The 14,989-nt window shown below is 40.0% G+C and overlaps 2 protein-coding genes across 2 annotated transcripts in view; one reads left to right on the top strand and one right to left on the bottom strand.

The window, feature by feature from the left end:
- The window catches only part of LOC110061329 (uncharacterized), a 34,212-nt gene extending 27,022 nt beyond the window's left edge, over positions 1-7,190 (top strand). The window contains exons 10-14 of the mRNA XM_089290058.1: positions 70-834; positions 1,392-1,764; positions 2,920-3,042; positions 3,412-3,637; positions 6,557-7,190. Coding sequence (XP_089146184.1) covers positions 70-834; positions 1,392-1,764; positions 2,920-3,042; positions 3,412-3,637; positions 6,557-7,079 — 2,010 coding nt within the window. The 3' untranslated portion in view covers positions 7,080-7,190. The remainder of the gene's footprint in view (positions 1-69; positions 835-1,391; positions 1,765-2,919; positions 3,043-3,411; positions 3,638-6,556) is intronic.
- Positions 7,191-8,041: 851 nt separating this feature from the next.
- LOC110061214 (uncharacterized) lies at positions 8,042-14,905 on the bottom strand. The gene is made up of 7 exons (XM_089290078.1): positions 14,066-14,905; positions 13,169-13,263; positions 11,671-11,827; positions 11,172-11,235; positions 10,452-10,729; positions 9,011-9,230; positions 8,042-8,538 (listed from the first exon to the last, which is right to left on the bottom strand). The coding sequence occupies exons 1-7, from the start codon at positions 14,816-14,818 to the stop codon at positions 8,471-8,473; spliced, it is 1,635 nt and encodes a 544-aa protein (XP_089146204.1). The 5' UTR covers positions 14,819-14,905; the 3' UTR covers positions 8,042-8,470.
- Between the last annotated feature and the right edge of the window lie 84 nt (positions 14,906-14,989).

Raw genomic sequence — 14,989 nt, 5'->3', positions numbered from 1 at the left:
GCAGACATAAACGTACTAATACCGTAACTTTAAGTCTATGTTTGATAAAAAAAAATCTTTCTTACGCAGGGCACCATTTCCATCTCGGATTTCAACCTCAAGTGTAATTCTGAACCTGCAACTGAGGTAGCCACCGACGCTGTGTCAGAACCATCAAGCCGCGCACTGTTTGCGCTAAATGATAGCTCAGATTCAAGAGAATTGTTAAGAGTCAAAGGTGTACCCACGTGGAAATCATTGATAACAACCAGGATGCCGGTCAAAGTCATAATCGACATGAAAGAAGACTTGAAAGATTCCCAGCACGGAGGCGTGGTGATTCCTAAGAATATGGTGCGACGCATTCGATTCCTTGACAATCGTTGGTTCACTGATGACGAGAAAAAAGTTCTTCACCTTTACAATGGCTTTAACAATGGAGGTAGTGGTGACCCTAAAAACAAGAAAATTTCCGTTCTTGGTCTGGTGCTGAGCTTCGATGAAAAGACAGGTCGACTTGTTCTTACTGACAGCGACTTTAAAGCGTCCAAGAAAATCTTTCAAGGTTTAAATTCTAACATGAGGGGCTCTATTATTGGACAAGTTGAGGTTAACCGTGGAAAAACAGTTAAGCGTCGCTCAAAGTTAATGGATGCCTCCGCTCCTGCTTCCGCTATTAAGACATGTAAAGTTATGTTTTCAAATGCGTTGCGCTTTGATCCAAAAGGAGGAAAATGTCTACATTTCACGGCGATTTCAAGTGGAACTATCTATGTGATGTTTGCTGTGTCTCCAGGAAAACCGCATTCGCAGTACACTGTTCGAATAGCCAGCGACAGAGTTGATATATACAAGGTAGCGTGAAGTTATTTTGTCGCTCAGTTATTTCAAATTTTAGCTTTAGTCACTTAATTGGTGGATATATTACATTATTAGATGATTGCAGTTTCTGAATTTGCCTAAAATGCGTAACAACCAAAGTCTTTGATGTCTTGAAGTTAGTATAGGTTGCAATTAGGTTATTACCAATATTTTAATTCGCCAGAAATGGTTAAGCCTTTTTACTAGTGTTGTTTGAAAAACAATTTTCTCTCTGCATGCGTTGTCATCGAGTCGGCATTAAGTTTCTTCTTTAGATATTGAAAGAGGTTTCCCTACTTTCTAATCTAACTACTCCACCAAAGAAGGTATTTACAGCGCCGATGAGATTCAATGACGATTAGCATAGTTTTTAAGTTGAACAGTCACCGAAAAGGCAGGAGCAAATTTTGGGGCCGGAGGGGGTATATAGAGGATGGATGCTACAGGGGTGATTATTTTGAATTGAGCAACTCGTTTAGTTTTCAAGCACTCCATACATGTGATATTATCAGTTCTTCCAAAATAGTATATACAAAAACATGTCATTTCAGGGATCAACGTCAAAGATATTCATCGAAGATGAAAGTGCTGTTGGTATTGGTACGGAATCCATACACCAATCCTACTTTGTCTGCGTAACAGAGTCGAAAGAGGCTGTCCGCATCGAATACGGCAAAAGCCAAGGAAGCTCAGATGCTGGGGACGTATTTCTTAGTTTCGGAGACGTCGCAGAAAACGGGTCTGATCCACCACTAAGCGTTCAGTTTTACGCATTTGGTATCGAAGACGTTCCCGCTAAGATAATGGATGCCCATTTGCTGCCAAGAAAACTGACCGATGCAAGTTGTAAGGGCCGCACAAGGGAGGACAATCCAACCGGCTTGTGCGCTGAACAATGCCACTTAAATTGTGATCCAACCGCAGGTAAGATAAAGGTTCATATGTTCCGGTAAGACAAACAAGTTCTATACAAACAGAATCAAATGAAACATGTATGTAAGGCTGTTTCCTATTTTCACTGTTCAAGAGAGTGAATTGAGCTGATGCACCAATCTCAGAGTAAATGTACATGCAATATACTCTGTCGGATCGATCAGAAGTTCTGGGAAATTAATTACTAGCTGATTTCGTGAAGCCTACCTCTGTGCTTCGCAAAACGGGCTTGGGCTTCGTGAAACCCTCCTCCTCCCATATTCCTAGCTGTCTAAGCTTCACTCTCGGGAGTTCCCTCAACATTAGCATTGGCATTGGCAGTGCAACGTTTGATTAATTATCGCAAGAAGAGACGCAATAATCTCTTTAGTTGTGGGGCTAGCTCTGCAAGCGAGAAAAATGAGCCGACTTCTACTTTGTGATTGACCCGCTCGAGATCACCTCCAGAGTCCCTCAATAGTTTCCTTGTGGCATGTAGTGAATCCTTTATTTTCCAAGCTCAGATTTTATCTAGATGACTGTATAGGTACTTTTCTGTGCTATTATGGACATAGACAGCGTCTCACATAAGGACGCCAGAAAGAAAACTCAACCAATATTGAGCCATCTTTGGCAATAACCCATAAAATTATGATGAAGAATTGGAACTTCAGATGCAATAATGAACAAATCACAGTAACCAAATATATAAGTTTGTTAAAATAACGATTGAACCTTTAAATATTTCGACAACGCAGTTTGACTTTGTTCTAAGACATGATGAAAAATATCTCCATAACCATTACAGAGGGTGCAGTACGATGTTTCGAAATCAACCTGAAATCTACCAAGTTAATGACCGAAAATGTTCAGAAGTATCTTAGCCTCTGCCTCTGCCCATAAAACAGGTTTGACTGTATCAATAATTTAACGAAACTGATGATTATATTTTCTTCGAATCAATACTGACCTCGCACCTCACGTCCTGCAGCAAGCGAGCAAATTTTCATTGACTTTTTTAAGCTGTGCTTTCGCTGCCGTATTTTAAACAGCGATGACGACAATCCATTAAAGGGTTTGCGATAGCAATGTTTCAAAGTACTCTAAAATGAGGTTCGTCATTGACACATTGCCTGACATGACAGAAGTTTTACGTCTTTGATTTAGGATGCACAGGGCCAAAGAGTACCCAATGTAAAGCCTGCAGAATGGCCAAGGACATCAACACTGGCGAGTGCTTGGATCACTGTCCTGAAAACACTTTCTTGACATCGAAGGGAGTTTGTAAGGGTGAGTCGTAATATAAATGATAGCATTGAAATTATCTATGATTTCAGTGTATATTAACCAGTGTTTCCAGAAAGACTTTCCCCTGGTGGGGGTTTGGAGGGGTGGGGGGTGGTACTCCCATGTGAAAGTGGTTGGGTTGCTCGTCTTCTGGTCTTGGGCGTCATTATAAATTTACGTTTGGTCTTACATGGAGTGCTGAGGACAGAAAGTAAATGCTTTTACACACCAGGGTATCTTTTGCGATTGTATACCACGAAATCACGAAAACCTCGTAATAGCTTGTTGGTGGTTTAGATGCTAATATAAGTTTTCAATTCCTACCTTAGAAATTTAATTAAACCTTTTTTTTCTTTTTCATTTTCGTTTCAGAAACTTTTGAAGTTAACGGAAATGAACTCAAAGGCCCAAATGAGACTAACTTCGACACCAACATGCCTGGAATGTCAGAATTAACAGTGTCATTTTGGGTCCAATTATCCGGCACCAAGGTGCCCACCCCTGGGATATATTTCTATTCCGACGCCCGTATTTTCCTGAATTTTGTGGAGTACGAAAATAGTCCGTCTGGTATGGCGTTCAGAGTGTGGATGTCTAGGTAAATATCCCTCGCTGTTCATTTACCGACTCTGAAGTAAAGAATGTTTGAGTATATACCGAGCCAGTGAAATACCCGGCTGCGGTTTGTTCCTAGATACCAAACGTTAATTATGTTTTTTCAACTATGTCAGACGTCTCCGTTGGTATATACTAAGACTATTGTTCAAGCTTAACGTCGATGAATAGTGACTTACAGATTATGTGAACAGTACTCTTCTAAGTTACCTTAGTGATCCTATAGGTCTAGTTATCATTGTCATCATATAAGTAATAGTAATTGGACCGAGTGGAGTAATTTCAAATCGACCTCGCCCTTCGCGCTCGTCCGATTTTGCAATTACTCGCGCGATTACTCCCTGAATTGTACGACACGAGGTCCAATTACTTATTAATCGTATCTATAACAAATTTCGGAATTAAAAATGCATTTTGAGAACTTCTTTTGAGCGAAAACGTGTAGCACTTTTCATAAGTCAGTTTTGAAAACTGCACAAAACATTACGAAGGAAGCCATTAAAGTGCGCGTAATTGACGTGTAAATCGCGTGGGTATCCAATTACAAAAAGTTCAAATTGGATACCTGAAATTGAACACCCACCTGATCGCGCGCCGATTGTGTGACAAGTAGGCGCGCCGAGAACCAATCATGATCGAGAATTTTGTTATAGATACGATTAAAGAAGTAATACCTGTTGTTGTTTAACAAATTTAGATTCAACCGACAAAGTAACTGAAAATGACAGAAGGTTGTGAAAAATTTCTTTTGAACTTAATAACGATTTTCTTTCACTGAAAGTATATATCATCAGGAGCCATAATCGGGGACGGAGACCGTAAGCGCGCGCCATTTCTAGTAGTGGGGTTGTCCCCATGATATATATGGGTTATTGACCAAGTGTGAGGTCAAGATGGCTGGATATTGGCCAAGTTCTTTTTTTTTGCGAGTTTATGGAGCGAGACGGAGTCGAGGTCCATAAACTCGCCAGAAAAGAACGAGGTCAATATCCAGCCATCTTGACCGAACAAGCTTGGTGAGTAAAGAATTTATTATATGGCTTTCGGGGAAATTTTTCTTGCGGGACACGGCGGGTAGTCCCGAGCGGGCAAGATAGCCCCATCTTGCCCGCTCGCGTAGCCAATCACAGCGCAGGATTTGATTCATCTTGCCCGCTCGCGGAGCTTGCCATATAATAAGGGACAATAATTTTATTTTTAGAACAAATTGCGCCATCGCCTGCGGCACACGCGCGTACATGCTGCGAGGATTTTTGCGGATGTCGCGCGGGGGATATGGCGTCCGAAATTCCCGACATTTACATGTTTTTGGCCCACAACTCAACGCGTTTACGTTTGTTGGAATTTTGCTTAAGTATTTTCGTCGTACGCTGCTCCAGTTTGAGTGAAGTAAGACAGTGTCGAAATTAGGTATGTTCCGCTGTAAGCTTATATTTATCGCTGACCAAGTTGTGTTCCGACGGATGCTTTTTTTACATGAGCTGTACATTACTCCTCTGTAAATTTCACATAGGTTGAAGATTAACAGCTTTTCCATTAAACAACAAAAAACTAGCTGGATATATTTAGATATAGCAGAGCTTCAGGACTTCATAGTTTCCTAGCTCCTCTTGCCACACGCTTACGAGGAATGTGCCAGTCTATCGCGACCGAAAAGTAAAACAAAATAATTGCTAGTTTGAGTTTCGCTTGAATTGTAAGCAACGCTTGACGTTTCATCAAGGCCCAATAACTTTACGTCCGTAGATACTGTTCAGTTTTATTCGTGTAAAAATCCAGTAAATTCTCTGTAGTCGATGAATGAGAGCGCCCGCCGATGCGTGTTTTGTACAGTCAGTAAACATGAAAAATTGTACTTCTGCTGTACTTTCGTGTGAAAGCGTGCATCGAACTCAAACAATAACTCTATAGTTTTTAAATATGTTTAAGATTGATAAATGTTTGAGAACATATTAAAAGCTAAGCTGAAAATATGTGAATAAAGCAGAAATAATCAGCAAAGTTACGATGACGCTTTCTTTAATCAACTCGGAATAACGATTTCGATTTTGTTGATCGAGTTATCAAAACTCCTTGTCTATTTTCATTTTCGCAATGTAAAACTTCACTATGCTTATGTTGAAGAAACACACATGATGTTAGTAGCCTTTTTTGCGTTCGTGAAATTTGTTACAGTATCTCAGCACAAAAGATAACGAAAGAAATCGTTGTCAAGATTTGTTGACAATTGACAACACCGACTCGGACTTGAAAGTGCACGAGCTGCACTATGCAAATGAGCTAATTGTACGCGTCAGACTTTCCTTTCATCAAACTCACCAAACAAGCAGAAACAATAGGAAACCGTCAAAACAGGTTTTGGTTATGATGAACCATTGTCTGAAAAACTCACAAATTAACTCGATACCAGAGTAGAGAGTTTTCTTGCTAGATTCTTGAGTCAGAACAAACGCAAAAACATACGGGTAAGCTTACAACTAGCGTGAGCAGATCTTATTATTCATTCCCAGCGCGAGATTGAAGTCTTGTTTTCGACCCTGAAAAACCCACCTTTTCCGTTAGCTCAGAGCATAAAACTACATATAAGCGCCCTGGTTCGTATTCCCTACCTTATTCCCTGCCATCGCTGTGAAAAATACGCAAGAGAATCTCTCAACCCTCACCATTTGATCACGCAACGTGACAACATCCACGCTAGAGCTCCTGACATGCGCGTGAATCCGCGCGGATATATGACGTCAGGATGGCGCAATTTGTTCTAAAAATAGAAAATTGTCCCATATTATAGGTGCGCGCGAATCCCAAGACTTACGGTCTCCGTCCCCGATTATGGCTCCTGATATCATTTTTTTAGTAACTGAGTAGACACTCCTGACTTCTTCCTCTACTCTATTTCGTTCAGTAGCGAAGTACCGTCAGAATTCCGCTGGCTGTGGCCAGAAAAATACATGACAAATCCAGCCTGGCATTTGATCTCCACCACATGGTCCGGTGTGAACCGCGTGTTACAAGTTTTCATAGATGGAAAGCTATTTATCAAAAAAAAGGTTTCAGGAGTTCAAAGCTTCAGAGGAGGGGGAAGGTTTGGTCTAGATGTCCCACAAGGACAGGCGTTTCCAATTCGTTTGACCTCAATCAATATGTGGAATCACGTGCTTAGTGATGACGTAATTGCATCACATGTGAAAAGCTGTGATGCAGCGATCGGAAATATCAAGGAGTGGTACGATGCTTGGCCGATTTTGCAAGAGCAGAGCGCTCCCTACACAAAACCAGCGACATGCTCCGCGCCCATTCCGAATCCAAGTTATTCAGAAGGCGTGCCGAGTGAAGACGACTTACATCAGCCCTCAGGAAAGGCACTCTTCACCAAAAACAAGAAAGAAAAGTCTTCAACCAAAGGTGGCAGAAAAACACATCATTAATGAAACATCGATTATGATAAGCTGCCATTAAGAGGTCTCCAAAGTTAAATCGTACAATGTAACTGTTAATTAAAGAGTTCAAGATAAATAATAAAGGACGAAGACAGGCAACATTGTTGTTGTTGTTGTTGTTGTTTTTGTTGTTGTTGTTGTTGTTGTTTTTTTTTTCATTTTTTTCGTCCCGAGTTACATTAGCTCACAATCTCTCAAGTTTTTGTGACGTACGTTTTATAATTTTCTTTCGGGACATCACACCATAACAAATGTAATCCAGTTGTCATTTTTTAATTGATTCCTGGTCGTGCAGCTGCTTCCTAAAGTCGGCGCTGAAGCGTAGTTTTTTAAAATTTGCAAAGGTGCAAGCTATCAAAGGTGAGTTATTCCTGCAAGGTCCGAGGATTGGTTTGAGTGTGCGGAAGTTTTGAATTATCGAGGGCTAGACAAGAGCAGGATAAGAAATAAAATTACAGGGTTCAAAAAAAGTAAATCTAATGGGAAACAACTTTTGGTTCGAGTTATCTCTTGGTTCAACGGTTCAAGCTTACGAAATAGAGATTCCAGTGTAATTCAGAGATTCCAAGTAAAAGAAGAAAATAACTGTTAGTTTTCCATGATTTTCACTCAATAAGGGAGAATGGACCTAAGCAATAACAAATATAAAATACAAAGGAAATGTTAAAGGTTGAAGTGACTTGATTTTTTCTGAAGCTAAAGGAATCCCGATCTAAGAGTAAAGCTTACGAAACAAGACCGAATAGAAGTTTGGGTATCCACGCATGTTATTGTAAAAATATTTCGGCAGGGTCTTATTTTAATCCTTGAGGTACTGATACGTTTCGACCCTTCAGAGATTTTCTGATTTTGTAGGTTTCTGTATTTTTGAAGTTTTTCAAAATTCTGCTAAACGTTTGTCTGAGGGAGTCATTTTAACAAACAGAAGGAAACATAAGAATTCACGTTCCTCACGTTAATAATCTCATCTGTATTTTCACGGTGCATCGCTTCTTCTATTCTACGCATTCACTTTTATGTTTCGAAAGCTTATAACTTTCATCCGACATCCTTAGCTTACATGACTGCGTATCTAAACTTTTATGAATTTGGATAAAATCCACCTATAACTGTTCTTTTCTTTTTCATCATACAAATCTTAAAAATAATCTAAAACTTCGTCATAAGATTAAGATACCTTCCACTGTAAACCACAGGAGGTACTCTTGGGTACAAGAAATCTTCACAACGTAATATGTAAATAGCACAAAACGTCGATTTGAATAAAGAGCATCAGGGTATATTACCCCTAAAGAAGAAATCATACTGTAACATGTCACACTCCAACCATAGCTAGCAGATTTTAACTTTTAGTCTTCTTATGCAATGCATCCCAGCATCTAAACCTCTGTTTGCTGTTGTCCACGACGACAAGTCGACGGCAATATATTAAATTCTTCAGCAATTTCTGTAGAAAAATAAGGGAAAGACGTTTTGAGAAAGAGGTGTTTTGCAAGGTTAAGTACTAACTAAAGGAAATCGAGAAATATTTCGCCAAAGCTGCTCCTCAATGCTGGAGTGAGTATAAATGACATTTAGACACAGTACTACCTTTGTGTCCGCTTAAATGTATAACAGGTTTGATTAAAAGTAACTTTGAGGTAATATATCAAACACGGAAGACCGTGTTAGACCACATTTTCAAAAACCAAGGAGAGAGTCAAAAATGCGGCGCGAAGTTGAGCATTTTTGACGAACTTCGAGGTGTTTGGAAATGTGGTCAAACACTATCTTGAGTGTTTGATATATCTTCTCAATCGAAACCAAAACTAGGGAGAAAACGTAAAAATCTATGCTAATTAAGATTAGATATCCAAACACCGTCACGGTCATGATTTCCTTCGTTTAAACCTGGTGAATTATTAACGAATATTAATTACCTTGCGGAGCTGAATCCTCCCTAGCCGTTACCATTAGTCCAGTATTTCGCCTTTTGTTAAGCTGCTTTGTTATGAAAAAGCACAGTTTGCCACCAACAAGAACGACAAATAGAAACAAGGACAGTGCTACCACAACAGCAACGAACACTGGCGACTGAGGGTCAAACGAGTTGATGGTATTACGCTCAACATCGGTGGACCTCTCTTGACTTTCGGCAGCCTGGAAAGCAAAGGTATTTACGAGTGACTGAATTTCTGTTACGAGACAAAATATGCGTTAAATTTTATATTCTTGGTCGAGAGTCAATTCTGTCACTACGGAGGTGCGCGGCCAGATTTGTACATTTCATTTTAAGGGACTACCTGAAACTGATATGCAACCGGAAGTAGAAGATGAGAGGTGTCTGGTAAGGCTGTTGATTTCTCCAGTCAATATTTCCCACCAGTTATCGAGGGAATACTTTGCTCAAAAAAAGAGTAAAAAAAAAAACGTCGTATCACATGTTATTGGCATTATTTTGCCCATGAACCATAGTTTTGTTTACACGTGCCGTGATATGACGTCATCCCGGGCTTGAATGGTTAACAGAGCAAATATCACTGTCGACGGATGCCATCATTACCATTGTATTCAGTATTATGAGTTAATGTAGAAGTCTTTTCCTTTCTTTAATGTAAAAACCCTTTTAGAGTTAAATGAGAAATTTTGTTACTTGGATATATAAAAACTATCACGTTGAAAGAGTTCTTTTAAGACATGGTACCCTGTTTTTCCGCGGACAAGTATACTACGCGCGTCGCGTGGATGTTTTCTAGGAGAATGAAAATGCGTGTAAAGCAGCTTGGGCTGTCCACGTGACCAAAATCCACCTCACAGGATTGGTTTTTTCTAAACCTTCTTTTGATTTTCGAAATCAGGAGTGATCTAAAAATAACTTAAAAGAGATTACCTTGAGAATAAGAGATGTATGGGAGGTAAACTCTCTTATTCTTGATCCTCTCTTGTCGAATTCCAATTAAACCAACTAGTGATTGCTACCTTACCTTTATGGATGGCGCGGTGGTCTCATGGCTAGTGCGCTCGTCTCCAGATCGAGCGATCCGGGTTTGAACCCTGGCCGGGACATTGTCTTTGTGTTCTGAGGCAAGACACTTCACTCTCACAGTGCCTCTCTGCACCCAGGTGTATAAATGGGTACCGGCGAACTTAACGCTGGGGCCCTGCGGTGGACTGCCAGCCAATCCAAGGGGGAATAGAAATACTCCTAGTCACTTCATGCTACAGAAACTGAATTAAGCTCCGGCCTGATGGGCCAATTGGCTCGCATACAGACTTAACTTTATCAAGCTACGTTACCTCTATAGCTATTGGTTCAGTATCAGCCACTAAACTAGAGCCGGATGTGTTATAGAATAATTTAAATCCAGAAGTTCATCTCACCTTAGAATCTTTGATGTAATTACTTGTGATTTTAAGCACATCATTGTAACGGAACTTGATCACATTTGATAAACAGTCCGAGATACCCTCCTGAAACACATAGTTCCCATACGCCACTCCGTAGGCTCGGTTATGTGGTATAAAGTTGGCTACTGACATTTGTTGCGTTTTATCCTTCGTCTTCATAGACTCAATTCCAATGAAAATATCATCTACGAGCACGTCGATTTCTTCTCGGTTTGTCAGCGAGTCGTACATCTCATCACGGTCTTCAAGAGCTACAAAAGATACGTCCGGTTGAATTAACATAACTAAAGATGCAAATTGGGCTTTATAAGAAATCGCAGCCAAAGACCTTTTTTGCTAGAAATCAGTTGTGCTGTCAGCTTTAAAAAGAATTGAATTAATAGGTCTTTCAAATTAACGGCCTTCGGTTGCTGAAAGAATTTCAATTTAGCGAAAATGAAAGCTCAAAAGCAATACAGATGAACCTGAGATAGTTGAAAAAACAAAATGAATAGCGTGGAGGTGTACGGACAGTCAGGAACTGAACTAATAAGCACTCGTCTTAGCTTCAAGAGGATATTAAAATTCACACGGTATTAATGGTAAAAGTTAACATAAACACATTACGCTACATTTTATAATCGCTACATTTATACTATCACTAATTCTTTTCCTATTGCTACAGTTAATGAGAACAGCATAACGTATTCTTACTTGTAATGTTAGCGACCAAATTAACGGCGTCCTGAAAAGCCGGGCTGTCCCTTAAGACGCCAACCTAATGCAAGGATTACTCAGTGGTTAGTATAACGAGTAGCCGTGTTAATTAGATTGTTTGCCTAGTTCGGCTTAATTTAAAAGGGCTACGGCTATGTAGATTTAGGGTTAGGTGTTAGGGTGATTTAGCCATGGAACCTAGCATAAATGTTCTTGTTGTCATTTGGAAGAGGGATGAACTTTAATGAAGGTATGGCCGCAATTTCGTATTTCACGCTTTTTCCATTCCATTTAAATGAGACGAGGATTCAATTTCTTTTCTCTTAGCTTCTGTTGCTGGAAAATATCCAAACCCTCGAAAATCAAGCGGGCTGCCCAGATCTAAAATCAATGCAGGACCACCTCCTAGAGGGAAAAAGAGTGGGATTACTACAACATCCCTTTAGGTATAGTACAAAGTCTCCAAGAACAAAATACAGGCACAAAATTGCCCAACCCGTTTTCCTGTTGTCACGTCATATTTCTCAAGCTTGACATTGGTTAGCGCACTGGTGAGGGTAGCAGTCATCACAGAACAAACAGTGACACCAATCAATATCCACACCAAGGCAAACGACCTGGCAAGAGTAGACTTCGGTGTCTTGTCGCCATAGCTTTATCAACAATTAAAAGAACAGGTCAGGTTGTTAGAAGTTTAGAGTGACAAACCCAAACTATCTTCAGCCTAAACTATCAGTTGATTAGTTCTGGGTGTGGTTGCGTGGGGTTGTTTCTGAGGGAAACTCTGGCTTGTATGGGGGAAGAATCATAATTCTCTTCTTTCATGTTCTTTTCGACGTCAGCCTATTTCAGGCTCTTGGTCAGTGGGGACGATCCAAAGCGGGTGGAGGGGGAAGGGGGAGAACGACGAGCGGGGTCTGGGACCTACGGCTCTCTCCTTTCCTCTCCCAGACTCTAATCGTCGCCCGCCCGCTGAAACAGGCTATCTGGACGTTAAAGCGTGTTGTAAACGTTTAGTCGACTCTCAATTAGAATTGCGCACTTGAAGTTTAGAGCGTCTTTCCAGTTCTCTATCAAGGGATCTATCATCGCCTGCCCGCTTTTTCGATTGTGTCCACTCACCAAGAGCCTGAACCAGGCTATTTGGACGTTAAAGGGTGTTCTAACCGTTTAGTCGGCTCTCAATTAGAATTTTGCGCTAGAACTTTACAGCGTCTTTCCAGTTCTCTATCATGGGATTATTTTCAGCCGAGTGCTAATTCTTTCATTTAACAAGCTTGCTTAGGATCTTTCTGAGTGAATATTGGACCTCGGTCCGATATTTACTTGTAGTAGTACGGCCTGTGAGCTTAGTTAATGAGGTACGTTAACGAAAGATGCAGCGTCTTAGTCATTACTGCACTTAAGGAAGTGCGGCAGTCGAAGCAAAAGTTTTGTAAAAATTCTTTTTCCCGATACACGGTAAGTTTATCCGAAGAACTCCAAGATTGCGTGCTTTTCTGCTTCATGTTTTACAATGAGTAAAAGCTTTGAGATATGCCCAAATTACTCTTTTGTTTGATCTCTTTCGCCCAAGGGTGTTAGCCTTCTCTTCTTTAAAAAAAATACCACATTATAAGGCACGAGACTTCAAATTATCACGCACGGAGAAAAAGAAAGTTATTACTCATGTACAATTGTCACAGGGTGCAGAATCTGTTATAAGTAGAGTAGAAGATTTTATTATTATATATTTACAAAAGCAATGCTTAGAAACTGGAAAGAAAAAAGTCGTTATCATAACAAAACGAGCACAGCCTAGCAACCATTGACAAGAAAATTAGGCTCTGTCTTCTTCTACATACTTCACAGACAAGTAATACAAGGGAAAACTGACTCTATTCCTGATCATGAGCTGTAGGATTAAGTAAAGAAACGACAAGAAACAAACAAGTTATACCACACGTGCTTCATGTGCGTGTTCAAAACTAATTTAGTAGGAGGGTTTTACTCACCCAACGGTTGTTATGGTAACGAATGCCCACCAAAATCCCTCAAAGGCGCCAAGATCAAATCTTGAGGGAAACTGCTCAGGATTGTGGGAAGAGTCCTAACAAAAAGTATCAACATTTAGGAAACAAATTACTTTTGAAAAATCCCGTTAAATATGTAATATACGATACTTGGTAAACATATTAAATGATAGCCGTGTTTACTCTGGGAGAGAGCAATTAGCCAAACGTGTTGAAGTTTACAACATGTGTGATATCATTATGCTCTGTAAATAATAAGTAACGTGATTGCAAGGTACACAACTGAACGTTTTATTCAATGCGGGGGGTGATATTTTCTCTGATTGACGTTTTTAGACACATTTAAACAGGAGGTCCTAACCCTCGCCGGGATGTGACGGTCTTTGATAACGCGCTCAATAGAATGAATTTCTCTTTCTTTCTGATCTGAAGACGTAACATTAAATCAAGCCTGCGTATGCAAATATGTGTCTGATAAAAGAACTGTAAAGACCTTTTATATATTCACTTGCCGTGATAAAAATGATATGACTATTGTTTATTTATTTATTTATTTAAAAGAAAATTAAATTTTTTTTTTTTTAGTCCATAAGCATTCATTTATGCTTGATCGAGTAAAACTATCGATCAAGGCATTATTTGACCAAAGTATTGTATGGTACGCGCACAAACTCCTATAGAAATTCTTGTCCCTGTGCCGAGAGGTTCCTTAAGATGATCTAAGTCGCCTAAAATTCACGATGAAAACAATGATTGCGATATCGACCTCTATAAAGCTCTTTCGTTAATAAACGTTCAACCTGATCACCGCGCCTCCATTTTTACGCTTCAATTGATTTTAAATAGGTGAACTTTTTTATTGTAAGTCGATAAACTCACCAAGGCCCAGATAAATACACCTGCGACGGACGACATTAAGAACGCCATTAACACCACGGGCCATGTTCCCAACACAGCCTTTAACACCACTTTCCATTCTTTAACGGTGGATTCAGAATGAGAAACAATAAGTACAACACCAGGGGAATCTAATATTTTAATATAAGGCAAGCTTCCTCCATATTTATCTTCATCGCTGTGTACAGGAATTATCATGTCTGCCAGGCCATGGATAAGTTCACGATGGAGAACCCTAAGATTCGACGCTCTTTTTAGAAAACGGATTTGCGGGATTTTGCCCGCAAATGTTTTGCAACAAATACCAATTGCACGGGTGACCACTTCATGAAAGATGCCTTTCATATCTGGTGTGTGTTCGTTGTCGCCGCTAGCATCGTAAACAAACGGTGCCGCGTGTAACCAAGAAATTTTAACTTCCTCGGGACAATCATAGGGCCACACCAAACAATCGTCAACGAAGTCTGATGTATCGTTATCCACTGTAGAGTTGACAGTATCATCGCTGGAATTCCGCCCTACCACGGTACGCTCCTGCGACGAACCGTTCAAACTGCGTACCGATCTCTTCTTGAATTCACAACTTGCTTGAGTTGGTTTTGCGACGTCTTCTCCGAGATTTAAATCCATATAGTCCAACTGTCCTGTCACGTTACTGACTCCTTGTAGATTAAAAAGAAACGACGTGATGACGATGATGTGACCAACTGCCGAAACTTCCAACAAAAGCTGCATTTTTCTTTTAAAACGTTCAAAACAGTTTCAACTAATAAGTTGGATTTCTAAATTTACACGTGGAGAGCGCTTTGGCAGTAAACACTATGGCCTTTTAGCCTCTAATGGTGATCAAGAACAAACTTCAATTAATGTCATCAATAGAAACAATAGAATAACATGTCAGTTATG

The sequence above is a fragment of the Orbicella faveolata genome, unplaced genomic scaffold (assembly GCF_042242905.1).
Source record: "Orbicella faveolata isolate gen_17 unplaced genomic scaffold, um_ofav_v1 contig_1, whole genome shotgun sequence".
NCBI lineage: Eukaryota > Metazoa > Cnidaria > Anthozoa > Scleractinia > Merulinidae > Orbicella > Orbicella faveolata.
The sequence above is the reverse complement of the archived record's forward strand: the minus strand, read 5'-3'. Positions and strand labels throughout refer to the sequence as shown.